Here is a 28,000-nt window from a genome sequence, read left to right on the forward strand (position 1 = left end):
CTCCCAGGGAGCCCACAGTCACCTCTACTGGACACTGTAAGGAGTATCCTTTTAACAAGTGAAATTATCTTGAACCTTGTCAAATATATCTAGTTCTAGATACATAAAGTTTTGGGACACCACCCCAAATCATTGAATTCAGGTGTTGTTTTTCAGGGGTTGGGCTCGACCCCTTAGTTCCAGTGAAAGGAACTCTTAATGCTTCAGCTTCATACCAAGACGTTTTGGACAATTTCATGCTCCCAACTTTGTAGGAACAGTTTGGGGATGACCCCTTCCTGTTCCAACATGACTGCACACCAGTGCACAAAGCAAGGTCCATAAAGACATGGATGAGTGAGTTTGGTGTGGAGGAACTTGACTGGCCTGCACAGAGTCCTGACCTCAACCCCACAGAACACCTTTGGGATGAATTAGAGTGGAGACTGTGAGCCAGACCTTCTCGTCCAACATCAGTGCCTGACCTCACAAATGTGCTTCTAGAGGAACGGTCAAAAATTCCCATAAACACACTCCTAAACCTTGTGGAAAGCCTTCCCAGAAGAGTTGAAGCTGTTATAGCTGCGAAGGGCGGGACAACTCCATATTACATTCATGTGCATGGAAGACTTAAACACTGAGACTGTGTCTGAATCCCCAACACTAACTGGAAGGCTGTTCCACAACCGTGGGGCTTTGTAAGAGAAAGCTCTGCCCCCTGATGTAGCCTTTGCTACTTGAGGTACTACCAAATAACCTGCACCCTTTGATCGGAGAGACCATTTATAGATTAGTAATAGTATTTTATAATCAATGTGAAATTTGACTGGGAGCCATTGCAGTGTGGCTAAGATAGGAGTGATGTGTTCATATCTTCTGGTTCTAGTTAGGACTCTAGCTGCTTCGTTCTGGACTAACTGGAGCTTGTTTCAGCTCCTACTGGAACATCCAGACAGTAAGGCATTACGATAAGCCAACCTGGAGGTAACAAAGGCATGAACTAGTGTTTCTGCATCCTAACTGACATCATATTTCTTATCGTAGCAATATTTCTGAGATGAAAGAAGGTTACCCTAGTGATGTTATCTACATGAGCTTCAAATGAAAGACCAGAGTCAATAATCAGACCAGACAGAAAGACAGTTACTCTGTAATCAGAAAGCTTACTTCTAGCCGCATGTGGTCCTAGTACAAGCACCTCTGTCTTGTCAGAGTTAAGCAGGAGGAAGTTAGTGACCATCCAGTGTCTACTGTCCTTTACACATTCTTCAGTCTTCAGTCTTCAATAAACTGGTGTCTCTGATCTGACTTCACTGAAACATATAGCTGTGTGTCATCAGCATAACAGTGGAAGCTAATACCATGTTTACTAATAATTACACCAAGGGGCAGCATGTATAAGGAGAAAAGCAGTGGGCCTAAGACAGAACCTTGTGGAACACCGAACATAAACTTGGTATGCATAGAGAAGTCACCATCTAGATCTACAAACTGATAACGGTCAGTCAAATAAGACCTGAGCCAGGAGAGTGCTGATCCTTTAACGCCAATAACATGTTCTAGCCTATCAAGTAGAGTAGTGTGGTCAATGGTGTCAAAAGCTGCACTAAGATCCAGTAGCACCAGTAAGGAGACACAACCCTGATTACAAGCCAGTAACAGGTCATTGACCACTTTAACCAGTGCTGTCTCTGAGCTATGATGAGGTCTAAATCCTGACTGATACATTTCATGAATGTTATTCCTTTGTAAGTATGAACATAACTGCTGTGCTACAGCCTGTTCTAGGGTCTTGGAGATAAAGGGCAGGTTTGATACTGTCCTATAGTTGGACAGCTGACAGGGGTCAAGGTCCGGTTTTTTAATCAGGGGTTTGATAACCGCTAGCTTAAAAGATTTAGGCATATAGCCAGTGGGAAGGGAAGAATTTATCATTTTTAGAAGGGGTTCGGTAGCTACTGGTAATAGCTGTTTCAGGTAAGACGTGGGTAAGGGATCTAGTATGCAGGTTTTGAAGATGAAATTAGTGAAATTAGATCAGGCTCTTGAAGTGGAGTAAAGCATTCTAAGCTCTGATCAGAAATAGTTATATTATCTACAGGATTATCTATCAGATGGTTTGGTTTTAAATTAAAAGTGTGCGCTTTTCTGCAGTGCTTTTACTCCTAGTCAGTTGTGCTACAGTACTAAATAAAATTTTAGGATTGCTTTTGTTATCTTCGATTAGGGCAGAGAGATATGCTGATCTAGCAGCACTAAGAAAATTTTTGTAGCTCAGAAGGCTTACCTTTCCATGCTAACTGAAATACTGCCAATTTAGTCTGACGCCATTTACGTTCTAGTTTCCTAGCTGATTGCTTTAAAGCTCGTGTGTGTGGTCATTGTACCAGGGTGCTAGTTTCTTCTCTTTAATTATTTTCCTGGAGCTACAGTATCTAGGGTGTTGCGAAACACGGACTCCAGGAAATCAGTCGTCTGATCAAGTTCTGTGGGGTCAGACAGTGAACCAATTATGCGTGATAATTCTGGGAGACTATATTTATATATATATAGAACAGGAGCACGGAGGACGCAGTTTCCACAGCGCTGCACTCAGTCCTCTCTCACGTGGACAATAAAGACACCTATGCCAGAATGCTTTTCCTGGACTTTAGTTCAGTGTTTAACGCTGTCATCCCTTCCAAGTTAGTCACCAAACTTGGAGACGTGGGCATCAACGCATCACTATGCAACTGGCTCCTGGACTTTCTGACCAACAGGCTCCAGCATGTTCGGATAGATCGCCAATGCTCTTCCACCCTCATCCTTGGCACCGGAGTACCACAAGGCTGTGTGCTGAGTCCCTTCCTCTTCTCTCTTCACCTATGACTGCAAGCCTGTACATAGTTCCAACACAATTATCAAGTTTGCAGATGACACCACGGTGATTGGACTCATCAAAGACAATGATGAGTCAGCTTATAGAGAGGAGGTGGACTGTCTAGCTGAGTGGTGCACTGGCAACAACCTGCTGCTCAACACTACAAAGACCAAGGAGCTCATAGTGGACTTTAGGAAGGAGAAAGGTGACACACACACACCTATTCATCTCAATGGAGAGGTGGTGGACTGTGTCACTAGCTTCAAATTCCTGGGTATCCACATCTCCGAGGATTTCTCCTGGACTACCAAAAGCTCCAGTCTGGTCAAGAAGGCTCACCAGCGCCTCTTCTTCCTGAGGGTTCTGAGGAAGAACCATCTCTCTTCAGAAATCCTGGTAAACTTCTACCGTTGCACCATCGAGAGCATCCTGACCAGCTGTATCACTGTCTGGTATGGGAACTGCTTTGTGTCAGCCTGGAAAGCGCTGCAGAGGGTGGTGAAAACTGCACAACTCATCGTAGGAGTTCCACTTCCTAAGATGGAGGACATTTACAGGAAGCATTGTCTCAGCAGAGCATGCAAAATCATAAAGGACTTCTCTCACCCTGCCAATAGCCTCCTGACCAAGACTAGCAGGTTTAGGAACAGCTTTTTCCCCACAGCTGTTTCTTTGCCTAACTCTGCCTCCACCCGATCACACACACATTGACTGAACACATTATTATCAGTGTATATAACCTTTTCTGTATATAACCCTTTCTGTGTACAGTTTACATATACAAATTATTTATCATAGTATACAATATCTTCCTCATTGCACACATCTAAATCATTGCACTCATTGTACATAACTCCTCTGTATACTGTTTACATATTTAATTATTATCATGGTATACAATACCTTCTTTATTGCACCACTATAATCATTTGCTCATTTGCACTCATTGCATTTACTCATTGCATTTACCTCCCACTGTATGCTGTTTATATACTGTTATATATGCAAATTATTTACTGTTATATACTTATTATATATGCTAATTATTTGCACTGTGAAAATGCATTTCTGGTTAGATGCTAACTGTATTTCGTTGCCTTGTACCCACATGTGCAGTGACAATAAAGTTGAATCTAATCTAATCTAATCTATATACTTGTTACAGTATCCAGTAGAGGCCACTGTGGGCTCTCTGAGAGAAAATGTAAACTTTCTGCTAGCCAGGTTGAGTAGCATCGCCCTGATGAACAAGACAGGAAACGTGTCCGTTTTCCACTCGAGACGAATTTAACACAAAATTCTAGTTAAAAAACGTGGATTTCTGAGCAACTTCGTGTCACTTTCCAACAATGGAGCATTCACAGTGGAGTCTGTAGAGAGATAGTAACTTGATGCTTGATTGTTAAGTTATAACAGTCAGCAACAAACTGGAAAAAGCTGTTCTTTGCTCTCTTTTTCCTGGCTCCTCCGCCGAAACCCTCCTGTGTTCTCAGGGTCATCTGATAACCAGCATGTAGGGACACTGACACTAAACACAGCCAGAGGAGGGAAAGTAACAAAAGACAAGAATATTGATACCACACTGACCAAATATTTCTACAGTTCTGGGTGCCTCTGCACTCACTACATGATGTTTTCGATCGGAAACTTTATTAATAGTCAACCATCAATCAACGTCAACCATCAATATCCTCAAATAACTGCCCTTGACCTGCCCCTGACCTCTTTCATTCCCCCCGAACACAACCTCCTCTTATTTCTAGCATTTCAGTTCCTGATATATCTATTACAACCTCGTAATCGACACGTTATTTCATCTCATTTATTCCATAGTTTCCTCATTCACCGTGATGTGTAACAAGCTAATTTACAAATCTTAATTGAATTAGACTAAACTCCATGACTAGCAAGACCTTCATGGGCTTATGTGCTTTATGCTAAATTACAAATCCTAATTTCACTAGCTACCACATTTTAAAACCAAGTCTGAATTAGCTGAGCTTAAGTTTACGAGCTAAATTAAATAATTAGCGTTAACAAAACCAGCTAGCTCATTTTACAGTCTAAGTTATGAAACCTAACTAGCTAGCTATTCCAAATCTAGCTTAACTTAACAATTTTACGAAATAGCAACTTCACAAAAAGGCAATTTATTAAGAAACAAATTGGGAAATTAAGAAGAAGATAAAACAGGTATTTGAGGTATTTGTATTTAATGCACTTCGAAGGCAAAAAATGGAAATCTGAGTTGAAGATATATAAATAAATAAATAAATAAATAAATAAATAAATAAATAAATCTTCCAAAACAGCTCTTAAGTGCAAAAACAAAAGTCACTCGGTTCCCGCTTCATTCCTAATCTGTGATTATTGCGCATGATGAGTGCTGTGTGGATTTGTGTGTGTGGTGTCGTGTTGCATTAGTGTAAAAGTGTGTGTCGCAGCGAGTCATTAGAAGAGGGAGGGACTTGTATAAAGGGACACAATGCTGGTGTTTGTGTAACAGCCCTTGTGTGGCGTCTGGCCCTGTCGGCTCCCTCTTGCTCTCTCTCTCTCTCGCTCCCTCCCTCATTCTCTCTCTCTCACCCTCTTTCTGTCCCCTTCTCTCTCTCTCTTGGTTACGGTTGCTGCACACATTACTTCACAAAGTGAACGAAAGACAAGTGGACACCTCGATTGCACTCCGGATGCACCAACAGAGGTAAGAACACTCCAATCATCACATGCATGTAGTGATGATAATCCAGCCTGCTGTGTTTGAGTGGTGAGGAAAGTTTGTGTGTAGGGAGGAGACAGAGAGAGAGAGAGAGAGAGAGAGAGCAAGGGAGAGAGTAAAAGAGGTAGAGGAAGGGAGGGAGGGAGAAAGAAAAAAAGAAAGAGAGCAGGAGAGATAGAGAGGGAGGGAGACAGAGAAGGAGAGAGAGAAAGAGTGCAGAAGAGAGAGGTAGAGGGAGGGAGCGAGAGAAAAAGAGAGCAGGAGAGAGAAAGAGAGAGAGAGTAAGTGAGTGAGATCGCTGTGCAATTTGGCAGCAGATGAGTGTGAAAGAAATCCGGCTCAGAGAGAGTGGAGAGAAGAAGAAAAAAAGGCATGCCCAGAATGCCACCAGAGCTCCACAAAGAGGGAAAGGGGGACTGAAAGAGACAGAGGAGGACGTGTTCATGCTAAAAAGAAAAGAGAGAGGAAACAGAGAGAGTGGGAAAACTCCTTCCAAACTAGGTGAGTGTACATGCCAGTGTATATGATTTGGATCAAGTGAAAAGGAGGATTGGCCGAGGTAAAAATAGAGCAGGGGTAAAGGGATTATAGAAGAGACGGATTCGTGTGTGACACAAGACGGACAGGGAAGAATGAGGGAAAGACGTGGAAAAAAAACAAAACAACGGCAGTGATGTAGAAGGAGTGGACACGTCAGCGTCCGTTCACGTTATTCTGACAGTGCACTGTGTCCTTAAAATCAACTGAAAAGCAAGAAATAAGTCGAGGAGGTAAAAAATAAATAAAAACAAGTCTTATCTTGTTATATATCACTGATCAGCAGTCACCGAGGGAGAGAGAGAGATTGTGTTACGAGTTTGAGTTGTTGACGGTCATCACCTTCCTCTGCTACTGGCCGACAGGAAGCGGGCTCGTCGTTAAGCCCCTCGTTTGTCCCCTCGCCTTTTCCTGCTAAATCAAGGAGGTCGTAAACCTTTTAGCTGGAAGATGAAAGCAACTTTAACTGATCTGTTGTTAGCTACGTCGTTGAAGCATGACCGTCTGTAAGGACGCTTAATGTCAGTTTACTGCTTTTAGAGTATTATATAATCACTTTTTTATAGATATATGCGAGGCGAGATTGATGTGAGGAACGAAACTCTTCGTGGTGTAGGAAAATACGTGATGCAGTCCGGTGTGGAGGTGTATTACTGTTTGATTATTCGGTCATTTTTCTAGCACATCCTGAGGTATTTTATCCTTCTTATTGTTATCTGTTTATTCTTATACTTACTTCTTGTTATCACTTGCGTTACAGCAGCAACTTGCGCTACACAGTCCTCCCTTCACTTTGTCTCTCAAAGTTAAAAGGACGGGAAAAACAAACCGCCGTGTCTCACAACTCGACTACCTTTCGTTTTACCCTCGACTGTTACACAGTACTGAGACTGGAGACTCCTTCCTTCCATAAATACTGAACTCACAGAAACTTTCACCATTTCAACAATTACACATGTTTAGAATCTCTTTAGATTATGGGGCGTACAAGTCACTGCGAGTAAGCTGTTAGCGAGCACTTAGCTGTGATTTCGTAGACCTCGTGACCGATCGGTGATTTTAGTCATTAGCGCGAAATATAGCAGACTCCACGATATTCGGAGGAGCTTGCAACTTTTCCAAATGATTTTTAAAAATTATTTATTTCTTTTATTGACTCAAGAACAAATACAAACACAGGACAGCAGGGGGGTTAACAAAAATAACATATAAGGGTACACACAGGCAACAGCAATGGGGCACAAAATAAATGAATAAGTAAATAAATAAATAAAATTAAAGACCTATGTCATAACACTCACAGAGCCTTGTCATGAACTATTTTTAAAGCCTTGTCTTTTTTGAATATCGTATGCTTTCAAAATATCCTATAATGTCATTTTTGAACACAGAACAAATAAAGAGCGGTTTATTATTAGTATAATTTTCATTCATGAATATAGAATTTAGTAAATACAAAGATAGAATTTATTAAAGATAGAAGATATTTGTCACTCTGCTCTTCCTTGCAAATTCAGTACATGTCCAAAATAAATTGCACAATCGTCTCAGGACAGGAATGACAGAAAGAGTTGTTCTTTTTAAACTGTAGGGAAAGGTAAGATTTAATTGGGTAGTATTTATAAAACAATTTAAAGGGGATTTCTCTTACTTTATTAGTTCAAATATATTTGTATGGTCCAAACTTTTTTTCCCAGAGGCACGTTATGGAAGAGTTATGGATCCCAGTAACAGTTAAGTTGTTGAAATAGACTTCTGACTTTCTTACTGTTGTAGTGACTGGAAAACATATCTTTCCTACATAAAAATGACCTCGCATTCAACCATCTTTGCTTCACGAACATGAGTATAGCTCATCATAGTAAGTCATTACATATGTGTGTGTTCACTGGTAGGAGTTTAAAAGGAGAATCCTGTGCTTGCAATTTCACCAATACAGGTCAAACAAAGCACAGAAAAACTTCATAAGTTGCAGAAAAATAAAATAAAAATTTTTTTGGCTGCAAAAAAATAGCAAAAAAAACCCTGCCAAACCTGAAAGGACTGATGTGAACAGTTCACAAGAACCACATGTAGCTAATTGGGCATGGAATTAATATTCCCTTTCTTTCTTTTGTAAGAAATACATGAAAAGTATTCGAGCTTGGGACTAGCCATAATCATTCTATGCAGATAGAATGATATTATTTGATATATTGGTCATACTTTGGCGTAATATCTTTAAACATAGTACTTTAATTGCAAAAACAATAAGGTGTAGGTAAAAAAGGATTCTTCGTCCATGCTTAATCATTTATTTGAGAAAGAACTGTGTTGATTTGTGGTGTGTACAAAGATTTCAACCTACTCTGGGATGTGGTTAAGGTGTTGGACTACTGGTCAGAAGGTTGCAAGTTTGAATCCCAGGTCCATCAAGTTGCCAATGCTGGACCCTTGAGCATGGCCCTTAATTCTTAGTTGCACAAAATGAGATAAAATGTAAGGTGCTCTGGATAATGTAATCTGCATCATACAGTCACTCAGATCCATTAAATGCTGCATCCTCATTTAGATGTGATTTTTTCCTCCCAGGTACTGATGAGATGAGGACGAGTTCCACGCATACATTTGGGAAAGAAGTGTGTCTGAGTGTCTGAGTGTGTGTGTGTGTGTGTGTGTAGGATTCTATTACCAAAGGTTGGCTCTCACGTCTTAGACTTAGAGGGCAAACAGAGAGGAAGGATGCCAGAACAAAAAGTTAGGTAAGTCTTTCACGCATAAACAATTTTGTTCGGAGCGTAGATTTATAATTATACAAACACTCAAACATACACCTAGGCATAATCTAGGACATCCTCCTAGTAAATTCTTTCCCTGTGTTTGTGTTTCCTGTCATTCACAGCCTCCCTGCTAAGCTGATTAATGGAGGCGTGGCCGGGCTGGTGGGCGTGACCTGCGTGTTTCCCATTGATCTGGCTAAGACCCGCCTCCAGAATCAGCAGGGTGCTCGGGTCTATAGCGGGATGTGAGTGTTAGTTTCTTGTTTTATGCTTTAACTGAAATGGTTTTTATCAGTCGTACATTTGTACTATTTAATCACTGTCTTTGTGCTGTTGTTATTAATCAGATATTCACCCAAAGCATATAACAGAGACATGCTGGCTAAATGTCGTTAAACATTTGTTTTACACCTGTAAAGTAGTCAAGATTAATGCTTAATCCTTATACAACGATCAGGTATAACACTGTGAGCAGGGAGAGGTGAAGTGAATAAGACTGATGATCTCCTCATCATGGCACCTGTTAGTGGGTGGGATATATTAGGCAGCAGGTCACCTTTTGTCCACTAAGTTGATGTGTTAGAAGCAGGAAGTGTAAGGATTTGAGTGAGTTTGACGAAGGACCAAATTGTTATGGCTAGACCACTGGATCAGAGCATCTCCAAAACTGCAGCTCTTGTGGGGTGTTCCTGGTCTGCAGTGGTCAGTATCTATCTAAGTACTGTAAGTTAAAGGATCTTAAAGGATCTGCTGCTAACATATTAGTGCCAGAGATCTAGTGGAGTCCATGCCGCAAAAGGGGGACCAACACGGTATTAAGCAAGGTGGTCATAAGGTTATGCCTGATGAGTATTTGACTCTGAAGCAGTTTATATAGCAAATCAAATGAGTAGCAGCAAAGTTAATAAGAGTTAAGGTGCTCTCCGAAAAATGGCAGTAAATAAATAAATATAGCTTGGGTGGAACTTCATGTAAGGAATAAAACATGATGTTTATTATGTTTGTAAGAATGCTATGACCGAACGTGTAAACTTGAGCTTAACTTTTTAACCACCCCGTGACATGACCTGTCATTTTCAGTCAAAGTCAAACTCATTATCATTCAGCATACTATACAGTGAAATGAGGTAGCAAGAGCTCTTTTTGTCACTTCTTCATTACACAAACACATTAAACAAAACGGGTTTATCCGTCTCACGGCTCGGGGGAAAGAAGACGTGTAGAAAAGAGACACTGTGGCTGGAGTGAGGGTCATCTTTTATCATCTTCTGTGCCTTCTTTAGGTGCCTTCTTTCAGATTCTGGAAAGTACTGTACCATTGTAACCTGATTCAAATATTCACCCCATTATTTCACCGCCCCCTTTTCGATCCAATAGGAGTTTCAAAATTGGATTCTTTACATTTGGTTGTATGTAAATTCAGCCATTGAGGTTTTCCGCACACGCTGCACAGACAAGAAAGGTTTACGAGAGCGCATTGAGGAAATTTGGCTTTTCTACTCATCCTTATTTGCACAGAGCAGGCCAGATGGCATCTTCTGACGTGAAGTCCGAGAAATTTGAATCTGTCTTCTTGCAAAGTAAACATATTCAGTTTTCTAGGAACTTCACAAATATCCTCATCTCACTGTCACAGATTTTTAGCAAGAATCCCTCTCAAGGTGAAAGAAAAGCCTTGATGCTTCTTATCAGCTAATAAACAACGTCCTTGCTGCTAAACCTCCCATTGTGTGTTTAAGCAGTTGGCCCTTCTTCTTCTTCTTCTTCTTCTTCTTCTTTCTCTTCTTCTTTGGGGTTTTTCCCTTCAGGGGTCTCCACAGCGAATCATCTCTCTCCACCTATCCCTGTCTTCTGCATCCTCAACACTTACACCCACTAGCTTCATATCCTCATTTATTCCATCCATATACCTCCTCTTTGGTCTTCCTCTTTGTCTCCTGCCTGGCAGCTCCATGTCCAACATTCTCCTACCAATATACTCACTCTCCCTCCTCTGGACATGTCCAAACCATCTTAATCTGTCCTCCCTAACTTTGCCCCCCAAACGTCCAACATGAGCTGTCCCTCTGATGTACTCGTTCCTAATCCTGTCCAACCGTGTCACTCCCAAAGAGAACCTCAACATCTTCAGCTCTGCTACCTCCAGCTCTGACTCCTGTCTCTGTCTCAGTGACACTGTCTCTAAACCATACAGCATGGCCGGTCTCACCACTGTCCTGTACACCTTCCCCTTGATTCTTGCCGATATTTTTCTATCACACAGAACTCCTGACACCTTTCTCCACCCATTCCAACCTGCCTGCACTCGCTTCTTTACCTCTTTCCCACACTCTCCATTACTCTGGTCTGTTGACCCCAAGTACTTAAACTCCTGTACCTTCTTCACCTCTTCACCCCGTAATCTTACTGTTCCACTTCCCTCCCTTTCATTCCCACACATGTACTCAGTCTTACTACGACTGACTTTCATTCCTCTTCTCTCCAGCGCAAACCTCCACCTCTCCAGGTTTTCCTCCACCTGCTCCCTGCTCTCACTACAGATCACAATGTCATCTGCAAACATCATTGTCCAAGGAGACTCCTGTCTGACCTCCTCTGACAACTGGTCCATCACCATAGCAAACAGGAAGGGGCTCAGAGCCGATTACTGATGCAGACCGAACTCTTCTGTCTGACCTACAGCACACCTCACCACTGTCCTGCTCCTCTCATACATGTCCTGCACCACTCTGGCATACTTCTCTACTACTCCTGACGACCCACAATAAGAGACAATAACACAAAAAGACTTTTGTTTTTTAACTGTAAAAGTGGTCAAACTGTGATGATCTGGAATTTTGTTAAGCAGCTAAACAAAAGACCTTCTATCATTTCGTCATTAGAAACTTCACTTTGTAGTTTTTACAGCCCTGAAATTAGCTCTGCCCCCCTCCCAGGTACCAGAAGTGCAATTACGTAAGTGAGAAGTGTAGTTCTGGACTTCATTTTCTCTGCTTTAAAACTTACACACTGCCCCTTTAAAAGTGCATGTGGAAAACATTAATCTGTGTTTGTATCCCGAATGGACTTCAGGGCGTAGGTCCGTTCTGGTGGAAATGATTCTCATGTGGCTTCTGTTATAACTCTGACTGATGTGAAGACAATCCTGTGCTCCTACACTTGAAAGCCTCCATATGAAACGCCTGTTTTTTCCTCTGTTTTTTATGTGGTATGCAACAACGAGCTATCACGCTGTGTAGTGGCACTAAAAGACAGCAGAGTCGTAGCAGAAGGGTCTTTTTTTTGGCATCTTTCCCCTTCCTCGTTCGCTTACATAAGAATGCTAGTGAATACCTAAGCGAGTGGAGAGGAAAAGGCAGGCTGCCATGTTCAAGCCACTTTTTCCAGCGTGGCTTTAAAAAGGAGAAAAGGAGAATTTTTTCACTGCTGTGATTCACTGGGAGCTCTGAGTCACGAGTCCATTTATGGTGCTTTATTTAGACATGGGTTAGAGGAGTGGTACTGGAGAATACTGGAGACAGGCTCTTAGCACAGTTTATCAGACTTTCATTTGGACATTGTCCTTGTTTAAACGTTTGCTCACTTTATCATTCAGTTCATCTCAAAGCGTACAGAAGGGAGTCTATGCTGCAAGTTTAGAAATGTAAAAGAAATAAAATAGCTCAGCACAGTGATTTTGGAGCCTCGGGGTTCGACCGCGGTTCCATTCCCATCTGTCTGCAGCCTTCCTTGTTCTCCCCGAGCTTCCAGTTTCCTCTTCCAGTCTAAACACATGCGTCGTAGGCTGATTGGCATCTCTAAAATGTCTGGACTGTGTGAATGTGTTTGCGCTTGTGCCCTGCTTTGCTTCCAGCATGTTTCCGCATTGTGTCCCCGGGGACAGCCTCTATGCTTTCTGTGACTTTGTGTATGATGAGTGAGATGGATGGAAATCTCAGCCATTTATATAGGATTTAGGGAAATCGCTAGCTCAGCACTAAAGACGTTGGGTTACTGATCAGCAGTTTAAATCCCAGAGCCACCAATCTCTGAACTACTCTGTTGTATAAATGATAAAGTTAATATTAAGTATATAAAGTTCTAGACAAGGGTGTCTGAGGAAATGTGAGAAGTGATCTAATGTTACAAAAAGTAGAGATTATCAGAATGTGATTTCCTGGGTCAGAAGAACAAACAACACATGAGTGAAGCAAACAATGCCACCTTCATTCTAAACCTGTAACTTAACCACTATATTATAATATATCATATGACAGTATTCAGCATTTCCATTGTTTTCTGGCAGCTTTATTCCATAAATTTTTTGATTTTTTGCTCATTTTTCTGACTGAAATCTTGTTTGTTTGTTTATTTTTCTATTTTCTGGTGCGAAGGTTGGACTGTTTGACCAAGACGATCAGGACAGAAGGCTACTTTGGGATGTATCGAGGTACTTTTCCACCTCTCCATTAACCCCTGCATTGTCACGTTGTTTCCATTACCTTAATATCTTCTCAATGCTATCCGCTACTGATTAATAGATATATAGAGTAACGTTATGTTCACACATACGGCGACCTGCAACAATAAACCAACTGGAGATTATTCGCATTTAACGAGAGCTGAGAGTGACTTCCGGTGATGTGAGCGACAGAGAGCGTTGGTGACTTAACGTGGACGTGTCCAGCGACGTGACAGTTGAGAAAAGCAAACTTTATGCAAATACGGAGCGACTCTGTGCAGCGAATATCAATGGGAGTGAAGACAGATTCTACGGATTCTACTTTATCTCGTACCATATGGTGCATTTTATACACAAACATCAGATTTCCCTCCAAGAAGCAAGAAAACTGAATCGGAATGCTATTTTAAACTCCATCCACTGCTAAACGTTATCACCATGGCAACCACGTAAAGTACAATAGGAATGGCGATTTGTCACTTCAAAGTACGGTGAACGGACACTTGCAGAGAAAAGAAAGAGAGGAAAATGTGTGAACGTAGCCTGTAGACTAAGGAGTGTGTGAGAAATAAATCACCTGGGGTTTGCTGTTCTGGGAAAATAATCAGTGATAAGGTGGTGTAATTGATGCATGATGCAAAGACCCTCTTTTCCACTAGAGCACGTCCAGAAGGATTGGGTTTCCTGTTAGTAAACTTTCACACTCGTTCTTCTCAGGTGCTGCGGTGAACCTCACCCTCGTAACGCCGGAGAAAGCGATAAAACTTGCAGCCAATGACGTTTTCAGACAAAAGCTCTCCAGGAACGGGTCAGTCCTCCTTTAACACTTTCCCGAAAACACAAGTGTGTGTGTGTGTGTATAAAAATTGTGAGGGTGCTCACATGTTTCAAGACAAACAGTCTTTATTGAATAATCAGACACTGATATAGTTAAGAGATCTGCTGACCAGCTCACATGTTTTTGTGGTTTAAAGGAAGTTACCGTTATGGGGTGAGATCCTCGCAGGCTGTGGGGCAGGAACCTGTCAGGTGGTGGTCACAACCCCGATGGAAATGCTCAAAATACAGCTGCAGGATGCTGGACGATTGGGTAAGTCATGTGTTTACTGATATTTGGCAGATGTCCTTATACACTGGGCAAGCTGAGTGGGTCAAAACCCCTGCAGACCGGGAACACCCCACAAGAGCTGCAGTTTTGGAGATGCTCTGATCCAGTGGTCTAGCCATCACAATTTGGCCCTTCATCAAACTCACTTAAATCCTTACGCTTGTCCATTTTTCCTGCTTCTAACATCAACTTTGAGGACAAAATGTTGACTTCCTGCCTAATATATCCCACCCACTAACAGGTGCCATGATGAGGAGATCATCAGTCTTATTCACTTCACCTCTCACTGCTCAGGTTGTTAGATTATTCCTTACTGTAATTGCACCAAGTCTGGCATTTCGGGACAACAGCAGTACATTATGAAGTCATTCTGCTTGCTTATGTCACTTCCTGTTGATTTTGTCAGACAGGAGCCAAATCCTGAGACCTTTTTTTTTTGTTTCGAGCTAAGTAGATAAAGTAGTCCTGTCATCTGAAAGGATGAATTACACCATTTATTACAGTACATAGAGTAGCCTCTTGGCGGTCCACCTGTTTTCTTTTAAAATGCCACTTAACAGAGGTGTTTTTTGTTCACTGAATAGCTTTTACATAAATATTTATTGACTGAATTAATCAACAGATTTTCCTTAAATTCTTGACCTTTGACCAGAAATGGATTTGAGGGAAATCCACCCAGAATCTGAATAGTCATTGTGAAGCAATTAGAGTTATGTTACCCACAAATCCTCATCAGGCACTTAGTTCTACATGTCTTGTTTTGTTTGGCTTTACAGCGGCACAGAGGACCGTGTCCACCTCGGCTCCCGCCTCCTCGCCGTCTCTGGCGCCGTCTCATCAAGCTGCGGTGCGTCGCTCAGCCACGGCCATAACGCTGGAGCTGCTGAGGACGCAGGGCCTCCGGGGCCTCTACAAGGGCACAGGAGCTACTCTGCTCAGGTTCGGACACGCTTCCTCTTCATTTTATTGTTCGAAAAAATGTGAATGAAAGTGCATCAGGATAACTGAATAACGGCTGGTGAACCCTATAGTTTCTGCTTCACAGCTTTAGGGTCTGAGGTTCGATCCTCGCAGAAAATCACCGGTGCTGATTAACACCTAGAGCGTGAACGATTGGACCACTTTAATGTCTTAGTTCAACATTGGAGATGGTGCTGTGTAAAGTCCAGTTAGGGCTGAAGACCAACTGACTAAAATAGGTTTATTAGCTACATATTGCCCCAGGGGCAACTCTACTCAGGATAAACCGCTTACTGAACATCAGTGAACGAATATATTGTGACTTAAAAATGATTAATTCAAGTTTATTCTTACATACCTGGACCTTGAGGTGGTGCAGTGGTTCACGGGTCCCGTGTCCCTGCTTTCATCCTGAGGTCCTGTTTATGTGAAGTCTATGTAGAGTTTCTCCACCAATCCATGTGGGTTTCCTTTGTAAAACAAGCTAGTAGGTGGATTGGTGTAAATCTTCTCTGAGCTGCAATGCAACTGCAATCCATTCAGCCGGGACTCCGTCTGAGCCTCGGACATTGTTCAGTGTGTGATTTGGGGATATTTTGATGATTATTGTGTTGTGTTGTCAACCCAGGTCAAGTCAAGAAGCTTTTATCGTCATCATTGAGCATTTCAAGGCTTCGGCATGGAGGAGTTGGTGTTGAATCTATAATGAACTCAGATGTTGAGCTAATTTATGAGTTGCTCAGGAGCTCCTGGTTACACAACTCCAACTGACTGTAGATTCATAATCACACTCTCAGGTGTTTATAATCATTTATAATCACACTCTCAGGTGTTTATGGTAATTCACACTCACTGCTGCCACCCAAATGAGTCTGGTTCCTCTAAAGGGTTCTTCTTCTTAGCATCTAAGGGAGTTTTTTTTACTCGCCACAGTCGCCTCAGGCTTGCTCATTAGGGATAAATAATAATAAATTTAAATATAAGTCTTATTAATCTTTTTGTACTATATTTCTCATGTTCTCTAAAGCTGCTTTGAGACGATGTACATTGTTAAAAGCACTATACAAATAAAACTGAATTGAATTGAATTGAATGGAAAAAATCTTAACTGGTGCAGCACACATAGAAATGATGAACTGAAATACTGTTCCTCCAGGACAATGGTGCTCCATAAAACACAGATCTACAAGAGACAACTCAGGACTAAATACATTATAATAATATACACTGTATGAGAAGAAAAGCCTTTACATATACATTACTGCACAGGGAAATTCTTACTTTGCATTTCCCAGCTTTGGAAGTTGAGGGTCAGAGCACAGGGTCAGCCATGATGCAAGTTCCCCCTGGAGCAGGGAGGGTTAAGGGCCTTTGTTTAAGGGCCAAACAGTGCCAGCTTGGCTGTGCTGGGGCTTGACCCCATGTCAAAAAAACGTCAAACCTGGATTGCCGAGGTCGGCTTAGCTGTGTTGAACGTAGACTAGGGAATATTCCTAATAAATGTGAATGTATACAGAGAATAAAATGATTCAGATCTCACTGCTGGTGATGAGTTTGTATCACCATTTGTTCATGACAAGTAACTTCTATTGTAACTTCTTGGAAATCTTTAGATTATCCTTTATCTCCAAACCATGGGGGGGGTAACAAACCTGTGCACCACAAACCGATTTCTCTTTTCTCCACTCAGGGATGTTCCGTTCTCCATGATCTACTTCCCGCTGTTTGCCAAATTTAACGCGGTGGGCCGGAGCGGAGATCTCCCACATGAGCGAGCTCCTTTCCTGCAGTCCTTCGTGTCGGGATGCGCCGCCGGCTCGGTGGCGGCCGTGGCTGTTACTCCGCTGGACGGTGAGACTCAGGCAAGAGAAGAGTGGAGGATCACAGTGTGCACTCTCTCTCTCTTTCTCTCTCTATTTCTTTTGCTACCCTTTAGAAAAGATCAAAGAAAGTTACGAAGAGCTCACATTTCCTTCTGGCTAAATTACAGTGACGGGAAAATGTTTATCTAAGTCCTGCCATCGCGATGTACAAAAGGAATAATGAGAATAATGTGTAAAATGTGTAATCCTTTTCAGACATGTGAGAGCATGTTTAAAACCCTCGGAGAGATGGCAGATGAAGGACAAAAGATTTTTTTTTGAAGTTTACTTGTGAAAGGCTGCATTCAACCACCTCAACAACACAATCCCATAACCACAACACATCACGTCTTCTCAAATAACCCGTAATTAGTCTGACAGGCATGGACTCTTAATGAGAGTTAGAGATTTGTTTACAGTGACGCAGGGTCAGACACAAGAAGCGATGAAATGCAGCTCACAGGCTTGCCACATGCTGAAATTTCTGGACAATCATTTAAACACAGAGAAAATATAACGTACAACTATTAGACTAACGGTTAAGGTCTTAACGATACGATGAGACAGAGAATCCCTGCGTCTCAAAACGCAGTAGTACCTGAGATCATGAATGAGTGCGTCTCAGATCGTAGTCTGTTGAAACGAAGATCCCAAAAGATACCCAGATGGTGTACTGAGATGCTGAAATTTCTATTTCGACATACACCGATCAGCCATAACACTGTGAGCAATAAGACTGAGTATCTCCTCATCATGGCACCTGTTAGTGGGTGGGATATATTAGGCAGCAAGTGAACATTTTGTCCTCAAAGTTGTTAGAAGCAGGCAAAAAAAACCCTGGTGGTTTCTGGACACCTTAGGACCCAGTAGCATTTTGAACGAAACGACACTGATATAGCCAACTTTCTCTATAAAGTATAAAGCACATGCACTTTTTCATCCGGGTTCTCTGGTTTCCTCCTGTGACATCCGTGAAGATGGAGAAGGAAGCAGTTGTGTAAACCTTTTTTGTTTTATTCATGGTGTTTATTTATAGGTGAAAACCGGCAAGCGATTAAGGATGGAAAGAAAAAAACAGAGAAAAATATTACTTACATTGGCTGTAATTAAGTGAAAGTGTAATGGGTTTTTATTCCCCTTCCAGTCATAAAGACTCGTCTTCAGACCCTGCAGAAGGGGGAAGGAGAAGATTCATACCGGGGCATCATCGACTGTACACGGTAAGAGCACATGTCTTGTGTGTTTACCGGTTGGGTAAAATGCAAAATATTCCCCGTCTGAGAGTCATACATTAGTAATATACATATAAAATAACATTCGTCAGGATGTTGTTCTGACTAGATTTGATTTCTTCCGGCCTTCGCCAGGCGCATCCTGAGCCGAGAAGGACCGTCAGCCTTCCTTAAAGGAGCGACGTGTCGAGCTCTGGTCATCGCGCCGCTTTTCGGGATCGCACAAGGCATCTACTTCCTGGGTGTGGGTGAGCAGGTGATGAAGCTGCTGGGATAGAAATGAAGTGTCATATCAGTGAGCAAACACACAGTACTGTTTCAATACGAGGAGAGAGAGAGGGCCTGGTGGTTAGTGAAGGAGTATGTGATTAAAATGAAACAGATGTCCACTTACATAACCAAAGTTCTAGACAAAAAAAGGGCTGTCCATGCGATCATAAGCACTGACGTTGCACACTGAGTGTCTAAAGGATGTAAACAGGGTTCTTTGTACTAAACAGGGAAACAGAAAGAATGTCGGATGAAATCCATCACTAGTACACAAGCATAGTTTGGGATTAAATAAATAAATAAATAAATAAATAAATGGCATGCAAGTGGATCAGAGTTAAACGTAGAAGAAGAAACTTGGTGCTTTGCTCTATATGAGTGTATAAGAGATATTATAGGATGCGCTGCTGTGCTTTAAATCCTCTTCATTTATAAGCTTCATTCTGCTGCATTACGCTGCGCTTTTTAACATGTTCCCCCGCACCGCGACAGCTTCAGTAAATAAACATTATGCAAATCACTGCAATCCAGCCAATCAGGATAAGGAGGCGTGTCTACTCCCCTACGTTTAGGACACCGTGCACTTACTTTTTTCGAGTGAATGATGGTTGCATCGATTTGGCTTCGAAATTTAGCAATAGCTAGCGCTATTTTACTTCTTTAAGTACTTTTAAGATGATGACTCCGACCCCAGCGAGATTTTAATAAAGAAATTTACATAAATATATGGCAAAAAATATATATACGGATTCGTACCGTAAGCTCCCAACAGTCTGGTATTAACCCTTATGTTCTGTTCTGGTTTATCTGTTTATTTTATTTATTTATCTTTTAAAAAAAGAACGAAAAATAGTGTGCCAGTGATTACAAGTGAATTCATTATTCATACTGATCCAATGTTAATGTTAATACTTCCTGTTATAATATTTAGATAAAGTAGAACAAAAAAAAATGAGTCGAACAAAGAGTTGAACAAAAAAATGAGTCGAACAAAAAAAAGAGTCGAACAAAAAAAGAGTCGAACTAATGAGTCAAACGGAAAAATGAGTCGCACAAATGAGTCAAATGGAAAAATGAGTCGAACAAAAAAAGAGTCGCACAAATGAGTCAAATGGAAAAATGAGTCGAACAAAAAGAGTCGCACAAATGAGTCAAATAGAAAAATGAGTCGAACAAAAAGAGTTGAACAAAAAAATGAGTCGAACAAAAAGAGTTGAACAAAAAAAATGAGTCGAACAAAAAAAGAGTCGAACAAAAAAAGAGTCGAACTAATGAGTCAAACGGAAAAATGAGTCACACAAATGAGTCAAATGGAAAAATGAGTCGAACAAAAAAAAGAGTCGCACAAATGAGTCAAATGGAAAAATGAGTCGAACAAAAAAAAGAGTCGAACAAAAAGAGTCGCACAAATGAGTCAAATAGAAAAATGAGTCGAACAAAAAAGAGTTCAACAAATAAAATGAGTCGAACAAAAAAAGAGTTGAACAAAAAAAATGAGTCGAACAAAAAAAAGAGTCGCACAAATGAGTCAAACGGAAAAATGAGTCGAACAAATCAACACCTTCTGACCAATCAGAATCCTTCAGTATTCAGTAGCAATGTTTTTTTTTTGTTTTTTTTTAAATATATCCTACATGTGTATTGGAACAAAATCTAAATCAAGGACCAGAACATGAGGGTTAATCCCTGCTGGATGCTTCCCCAGGGTCAGCACCGCTCCTTTACTTTACCTTCAGTCAGATATTACAGCACAGAGCACAGGACTCCACGCTCTCCAGAGTTATAACACAGGCACCATCACTGGGTTTATTACGATCGCCTGAATAAAATCATGTGTGACCCTTAAACATGACCCAAGATCACCGAAAAATAAAATATTAATCTCCTTATACTCATGATATATATATATATATATATATATATATATATATATAGGTGTGTAGTGACCTGCAATTTGTTCTAAAAATGAAAACTGATATTTTGTTGTTGTCATGACCATTCTATGTTAGATAGCTGTACACACTATAACACCAAAAAACCTGCACATGGTCACGAAGTGGCTTATTATAAAGGTTTTTTTGTTGTTGTTTTTTTAATGAAAAATGACCAGAACTGGTCACATGACACTCATATGCAGCAAAACCTCCGTAAAACAACAATGCAAAAATAAATAAATAAATAATTAAATATATATGTTGTTTTTAAACATAGAAAGTTGGAGTATTATTACTGTACTGAAAAGAGCACGAGTAACATTTAAAAATACAAGCAGAAATGAGAGTTGTGACGTAAAGACACGTTAAGAAGCAAACTAGCGCCGCCTTGTGGCTGGATTTTACACTACAGTCTGATTGAAATCAATAAGGTTTTCTTTTTTTTGTACTTATTATTCAGTAATTTCCGTGTATTCTATTTAAATCAGGTTTGATATGATTACATGTACAGTGACTGTATATTCTGACTGTACATTTGTACCACTACACGCCTTTTAACTGTAACTTTTAAGCTCAGTTTACGACATTTAGCACAATATTGTCTCCGATGAATCCAGTCCCTCCAGGAATTAAACGGAAAATCAGTCAAATTCGGAGAAGATTTGACAAAACGGTTGCAGATTTGGGATGGGGCGCGCCGTGTGACATCGTAACCGCGTGTCCAGCCAGCGCTCTCCTCGATTCACGTGCGCTGAACGACTGTCGTAGAAAATAATGACATATGTGTTGTCTTCACTTTTTAAGAAAAGAACCATGTTCTCAGAGTAAATTTCCACAAAAGAAATAATAAAAAATTACAAAACCACTCCTGGAGAGACTGGATACTGGCATAACTGTACACACACTTCTCCTACAGGTGTATCTACCATGGCTTCACTTTTTTTTTTAATCAAGGTTCCCTTAAAGGTTCTTTGGATGTTTTAATGGTTCTTGTTTCCAAAGAGGAACTCCTTTTAAATAGAAAATGAAATCCTCTGTTGGTTTGTGTGGTTAAAACTAAAACCTTTAACGGTTCATTTAGAAGGACAAACCTTTTTATTTTTCCCTGCAGTGGGGCTCGAAAGTTTGTGAACCCTCTATAATTTTTTTTATACTGTATATCTGCATAAACGTGAGAATCAAATTAAACAAATGTGGCAAAATTTACATTAGATGCCAAATCCTTAACCAGAGCAACATTTTATACAACTGAGGGTTAAGGGCCTTGCTCAGGGGCCCAGCAGTGGCAGCTTGGTGGACCTGGGATTCAAACTCACAACCTTCTGCTTGGTAGTCCAGCACCTTAACCATATATATATATATATATATACACTGTCCACATACAAAAAGAATATAAAATATATACTTAATCATTTATTTACTGAGGGAAATGATCCAACATTACATGTGTGAGAGGCAAAAGTATATGACCCTCTGCTTTCTGGTGTGACTGGACTGGACTTATGTAGATACACAGTATAGAAAATTCTAAAGGGTTCACAAACTTTTCAGCATCACTGAATGTATAGTTTCCACCAGGTGTAGGACAGAGTTTATCTCAAATACTTGCTGAAATAAAAAGGCAGTGTTGCTTCATCTAGAGCGTGACAGTATTTCTAGTGTCCACAATCTGACGCTGGACCTCGTTTATCAGTTCGGATATAAATGGAAAGGGTTTACTTGTAGACTGCTCACTGGAACACTTCTCCATGATATTATATTAAAAATCCAGTTTTTATAAAGGAAATCATATTCATGTTTGTATGTCTCGCTGTGTCGTTTACATAAAATCCAAAGGATCTAAAAATCGAAAACAATAAATGATTTCAATTATACACAATCACCTGGGGAAAAATGCAATCCGAAACAATTCTATAAGCCATTCTAGCTATTCAGTTAGTACAGAAGTAATTGCACCCTATTAAAAGCGGACGGATTAAGTGTGTGTGTGTGTGTGTGGTATACAATGAGCTGCATTAGTGGAAGACTTCTGTGTTTAGGAGCCCGTTTAGTCGCCATTTTCAGGTCACTGAACGCTTTATAGAGTTTTGTGGCTTTCCAGAATCACCTGTTCTGAGAATGTGCTTGTTAACTTAAAGCTGATTTCTATCCACACACAAACAATATTAAAATCAGCTTTTCTGAAACGTAAATCTGGCCGGAATTTGTATTTTGGGTTTTTGCACACACAGCTTGACTAAAACGATCGATAAACGAGGCCCGTGGTGACCGTAAGCACTTGTGTATGCACGACACTATAATGCAGAATTGACTGGAGGTGCAGTTTTGACAGTATTGTGTCCAAACGAAACATCATTTGTCCAGCACTTCAACAGGAGAAGTTATTTCATGTGATGTACATACTGTATGTGATGAAATATATGTACTAATTTGTTCTCATTTTCAAAGACAATGAAAGAAGAAATAAGGTATACTTGTTTTGTTTTTTGGTTGACGTTTGTATTGTAACAAAGGATTTTAACACAACACCAGTACTGAATGTTTCCAAATATAGAAATAAAATATATTTGATTTACTTGATCCTCAGTTTTCTCTTCGCCCCACACACACAAGCAATCACAGAAAGGTTATACAGAACAAACACACCATGTTTAAGGCAGGGGAAACATCCTGACATGTTAAGAAAGCTGTGGATTTAACCAACAACGGTCGTCTGAAAGGAGAGCCACAGTAACGGTGATGTGCTTGTTTACAGTGTAAAGATCTGAGCTCCTTATTATCCATGAGTGAACATAGCTGGCTTCAGTACACCTCACTTTCCGGTCGGTCCTGCCTTCAGAGGAAGGAAACCTGGACCGCTTTCACAGCCGAAGAAGAAAGAAGATCACACAGAGGGACAGCGAGCTCTTACGCACCTTGCATAAAAACTCATAAACAGTCACGTTGAGGTTATAAGGCTAAATCATTTCTATTTCTTTTGGTCGCAGGATCTGTTAATCCATGAACTTGCGGTTCTGGTTGGCGCCGAATAAAGAAACTCGGATTTCAGGCATCATCTGTGAAGGAAAAAGGAAAAAAAAAATTCTTAATTTAATACAGGGTTTGGAAACATTCAACATTCTACAGACCTGATCAGGCATAACATTATGACCACTGAGAAGTGCCGTGAAGTGAACATTTTGTCCTCAAAGTTGATGTGTTAGAAGCAGGAAAAATGGACAAGTGTAAGGATTTGAGTGAGTTTGATGAAGGGCCAAATTGTGATGGCTAGACCACTGGATCAGAGCATCTCCAAAACTGCAGCTCTTGTGGGGTGTTCCCGGTCTGCAGTGGTCAGTATCTATCAAAAGTATCTGTTACAACTTCCAGGAGTTAAAGGATCTGCTGCTAACATCTTGTTGCCAGATTCCACAGCACACCTTCAGGGATCTAGTGGAGTCCATGCCTCGACGGGTCAGGGCTGTTTTGTCAGCAAAATGGGAACCAACACAATATTAGGCAGGTGGTCATAATGTTATGGCTGATCGGTGTATTTGAACCAATTGCTACATTTACATGTGTTGGTTGTTTTTTTTTTTGTTTTTCAACACACACACACACACACACACACACACACACACAAACCTGCTCACACAAGCAGCTGTATATAAAACACTAATACTGTGCTTGAAATTAAATAAAATCAGTCAGGGGACACTGTTGCAGGAAAATAATCAACAGCGTTAACCCAAGAGTTACCTGCTGAGCCAGGAGGTCCAGTCTGCTCTCCAGAGTGTTGGCCACCTTGATCTTTCCGTTCGCGTTGTACACCTCCACGCCTCCCGAGCTACACACAACACACCGATAAGCATTCTCAGCTTTAAATCGGCACACACACTTTCTCACAGAAGGCACACACGTTCTTCCTGAAACAGGAAGTATGCACAGGTGTGCAGACAGGTGAGATCTTACATGTCAGGGGAGAGGAAGTTGTCCTTGTCGATGCGGACTTCGATGTTACTTTTCACAGTTTCTTTGTAGATGGGGATATTTTTCTGGACAGCAGCCTAAAAAAATAAAAAGAGGAGCAAATTTTGTATTGCTTGAGCTGCAACTATACACTGATCAGGCATAACATTATGACCACCTGCGTAATATTGTGTCAGTCCTCCTTTTGCTGCCTAAACAGCCCTGACCTGTGCACTGTGTATTCTGACCCCTTTTTATCAGAACCAGCATTAACTTCTTCAGCAATTTGAGCAACAGAAGCTCGTCTGTTGGATCGGATCACACGGGCCAGCCTTCGCTCCCTAATGAGCCTTGGCCGCCCATGACCCTGTCCCTTTTTAACTTAACTTTATAACTATATAAGATATTATAACTGGATCAAGTTAATCACATGAATTGATGAAAATAACTCTGCTTAATTCAATCTAGCAGATAAAAACGATCTAAAAACTTGTTTAATGTAAATTTGGTGTACGCAGTTAAGACACATTTTAATGAGAATTGTGATTTTTGGTTTTATGGAAACTATATGTAATAAGTTCTCTAAAATCTTACCTCCTTACGTGTGTATGTGTAAAAGTGTGTTCGCGTTATATAATGAGTTTTAGTCAGACTGATTGGAGAACAGTGCTCACCTCCACCATGGCCAGATCATCCTTGCGACAGCGAATCGTCACCTTCGACTCCAGCAGCTGATAAAAGCCCTGAGAGAGATAGAGAGAGAGAGATAGAGAGGGGAAGAGAGCAGCTGATAAAGGCCCTGAGGTAAAGGAAATGTGTCCATTGAGTCAACTGAGTGTAGAAGAATCTCATCAGTGAGTCTTAAACTGTGTATTAACCGAAAGCGTTCTCAGTGTCACCACGCCGGTTTGTGACGAATAAAGAAAGTGCAGACCTGCAGAATGAGTCCTTCTAACAGAGTCAGGTACTGAGTCTTGTCTTTAGCGATTACAGCTAACCGCATACGGGCTTCGTTTAGAAGATCCTAAAAACACAGAACAGAGAGAGAGAGAGAGAGTGAGAGTGAATGAGCGTGAGTAAGTGAGTGAGAGAGAGAGAGAGAGAGAGAGAGAGAGAGAGAGAGAGAGTGAGAGTGAATGAGCGTGAGTAAGTGAGTGAGAGAGAGAGAGAAATGAAACAATCAGCTGATCAGGGAGATCAATACACAAGCACGCACGCACACACACACACACACACACACACACACACACACACACACACGGCTCATACCATTATCATGTCATCCCTAGCCTTGAGCACCTTCAGCCTGGCCTGATTCATCAGATTGGACATCTGACTAAAGAGACACAGATTCATTTGAGACGGATTAAAAAATCTGGAGATAAAATGTAGGAATGTTCCATGTTTAGATGAAGCAGGTCGAAGTGCCTCACATTTTCTTCTGCTGTTCAATCTGCTTCTCTTTCTTCTCGTAGTACTCCATTATCTTCAGCCTCTGTGTTTGCACAAGTCGTCCCTTCTCGATGTTGAACTCTTCCTCAGCCTGCAGGGGGAACACACACACACACACACACACACACTTTAACATGACTTTAAAACCCTGGCATCCTGTGATGATAAACGAGACGCCTCGGCATCTTCAGGTCCGAGCTAGTATTTTTTCTTTTCATGTGAAATGGTGCACAGAAGTATAGACTTTACCTTTGCATCGATTTCCTCCGCCTTCTCGTTGGCCTCTTGCTCAATAAAGGCCATCATGTGTTTGATCTAGAAAGAAATCATCTGTTAACCTCTGTAGAGTTTCAAATGAAGAGAGCAGCCTCACTTTATTATTACATTCAGAGATGTATTATAACTGTATTTATGTAGAAGAGTTATAATCCTATCCGGTGTCATCCAGATGAGGAGTAAAAATGTTAAATAAGGACTTATTCATGCAGCACTCTATTGTGAAAAGGTGTGGTAAAGTTAACAGATTTATCATGAAACTGAGAAACAGCTCAGATTTGGATTCTGAACTACACCTGATACTGGCTCAAAATTTCAGCTCAAAAGATGGACAAATGGAAAATCCCACCATCCAGAGCAACTACTGCTCATTTCTCTCCACAGAGGCCACTCAGGAGCTTGTTCAGTCCCTTACCCTCCTGAGATTAGACTACTCTCACTTCCCCTGCGCCCCATCCGACTCTTCGGCTCTCTCGGACACAGCTCCGAGTCTTGCTTTCAACCTCCACGGAGATTTCTACATGTCTTAACACTGATACGGACCCGGCACACACCTGAAATATCAAACCCTGACCTATAGCACGCTCATTTTGAGTCACAGTTCAGCTCAACCACCCAGGCTTTAAAGACACAAGGAAGACCAGCATTAAGACATTAAGACTCTTCTGTCCTGACACTGGTAGTACGACCTTCCCCAGAGTCACGGCGTGTCTTCAAATCAATACCGAAGACCAAACCCTTTACTGCACACTTACATCTAAAACGAATGGGTCTTGTGATCCCTGGTCTCGTATCCCCCCACCCACCCACCCACGCAATACCAACACACTGGACACTAACACTGTTTCATCGTAATAGTATTTTTAGCATGAGATTATTTTGTAAATGGAAATCAGTATATCCTAAATGACCATCTTTTTTGATTATTGGAAACCAACAAGGAATTTAAAAAAAAAGAAAAGAAAAAGAAGCCAAAATTGCTTAAGACTTAAACATTAAGCAATCCTGGACTATGGAAAAAAGCAGAAATTAGTCTGTTTCTGCTTACAGAGCACCAACATGGACAAGAAGGATCAGGTTTTCAGTTCCCTGAGACACTCTGCATAATTTAGATGATGTTTTGACTTGGAATAAACTTGCCCTGGGTTTTTTAATTGTAAATGTTGTGCAACTTATCCAGGATAAAATCTAGTGTATTAAATAAAGTGTATTAAAGCAGGGAAACTCCAGAGCTATGCAATAATGACCGTTTCTCCATTTACTCTGTCAATAGGAAGTGGATATTAGTCAATGACGGAGAATATGGAGATTTTAACTACTTTAAACCAGTACTAAACACCCTAAAGAAGACTTTTATACATGTTATAAAGTAAAAAGTAAGTGACTTTACATTCCCACTTACATGCATAAGCAAATCGACCAAACTTTATAAACTCGAGCAGGTTTTTTTACCTGTTTCTGAACGTCGGCATCACTGAGCGCCATGGCTGTCCCTTTGTTGTGAAAGTTGGACTCAAAATGTCTGAAAGTTTACACAAAAAAACCCCAACAACAATAATAATAAAAACGAATAAATATTGACACTTATGCGATAACGATGTAAACGCTCTAGCTGCAGCCTAATCAGCTGACCGGAAGTGTCCTGCTCTGTCGCGTCACGCGTTAA

The 28,000-nt window shown here is 41.0% G+C and overlaps 2 protein-coding genes across 4 annotated transcripts; one reads left to right on the forward strand and one right to left on the reverse strand.

Annotated features, from left to right (window-relative positions):
• Positions 1-5,351: 5,351 nt before the first annotated feature.
• On the forward strand, positions 5,352-23,233 carry slc25a18 (solute carrier family 25 member 18). Of its 3 annotated transcripts, XR_009205299.1 has the most exons (11): positions 5,735-6,056; positions 8,664-8,833; positions 8,974-9,096; positions 13,225-13,280; positions 14,010-14,100; positions 14,267-14,382; positions 15,177-15,339; positions 17,051-17,211; positions 18,367-18,442; positions 18,590-19,986; positions 20,063-23,233. XR_009205299.1 is itself a non-coding variant. In XM_058396795.1 (10 exons), the coding sequence occupies exons 2-10, from the start codon at positions 8,814-8,816 to the stop codon at positions 18,729-18,731; spliced, it is 948 nt and encodes a 315-aa protein (XP_058252778.1). In that variant the 5' UTR covers positions 5,352-5,540; positions 8,664-8,813; the 3' UTR covers positions 18,732-23,233. The 3 variants fall into 3 exon arrangements, 2 of the variants coding, with proteins under 2 accessions (XP_058252778.1, XP_058252777.1); XM_058396795.1 differs by lacking the exon at positions 5,735-6,056 and adding an exon at positions 5,352-5,540 and having other exon boundaries at positions 18,590-23,233; XM_058396794.1 differs by having other exon boundaries at positions 18,590-23,233.
• atp6v1e1a (ATPase H+ transporting V1 subunit E1a) lies at positions 22,059-27,993 on the reverse strand. Its single transcript, XM_058396801.1, has 9 exons — positions 27,787-27,993; positions 26,308-26,373; positions 26,040-26,149; positions 25,876-25,942; positions 25,541-25,630; positions 25,281-25,349; positions 24,610-24,704; positions 24,397-24,484; positions 22,059-23,714 (listed from the first exon to the last, which is right to left on the reverse strand). The coding sequence occupies exons 1-9, from the start codon at positions 27,817-27,819 to the stop codon at positions 23,652-23,654; spliced, it is 681 nt and encodes a 226-aa protein (XP_058252784.1). The 5' UTR covers positions 27,820-27,993; the 3' UTR covers positions 22,059-23,651.
• Positions 27,994-28,000: the final 7 nt, after the last annotated feature.

This window comes from Hemibagrus wyckioides, linkage group LG08 (genome assembly GCF_019097595.1).
Source record: "Hemibagrus wyckioides isolate EC202008001 linkage group LG08, SWU_Hwy_1.0, whole genome shotgun sequence".
In the NCBI taxonomy this organism is placed as follows: Eukaryota; Metazoa; Chordata; class Actinopteri; order Siluriformes; family Bagridae; genus Hemibagrus; species Hemibagrus wyckioides.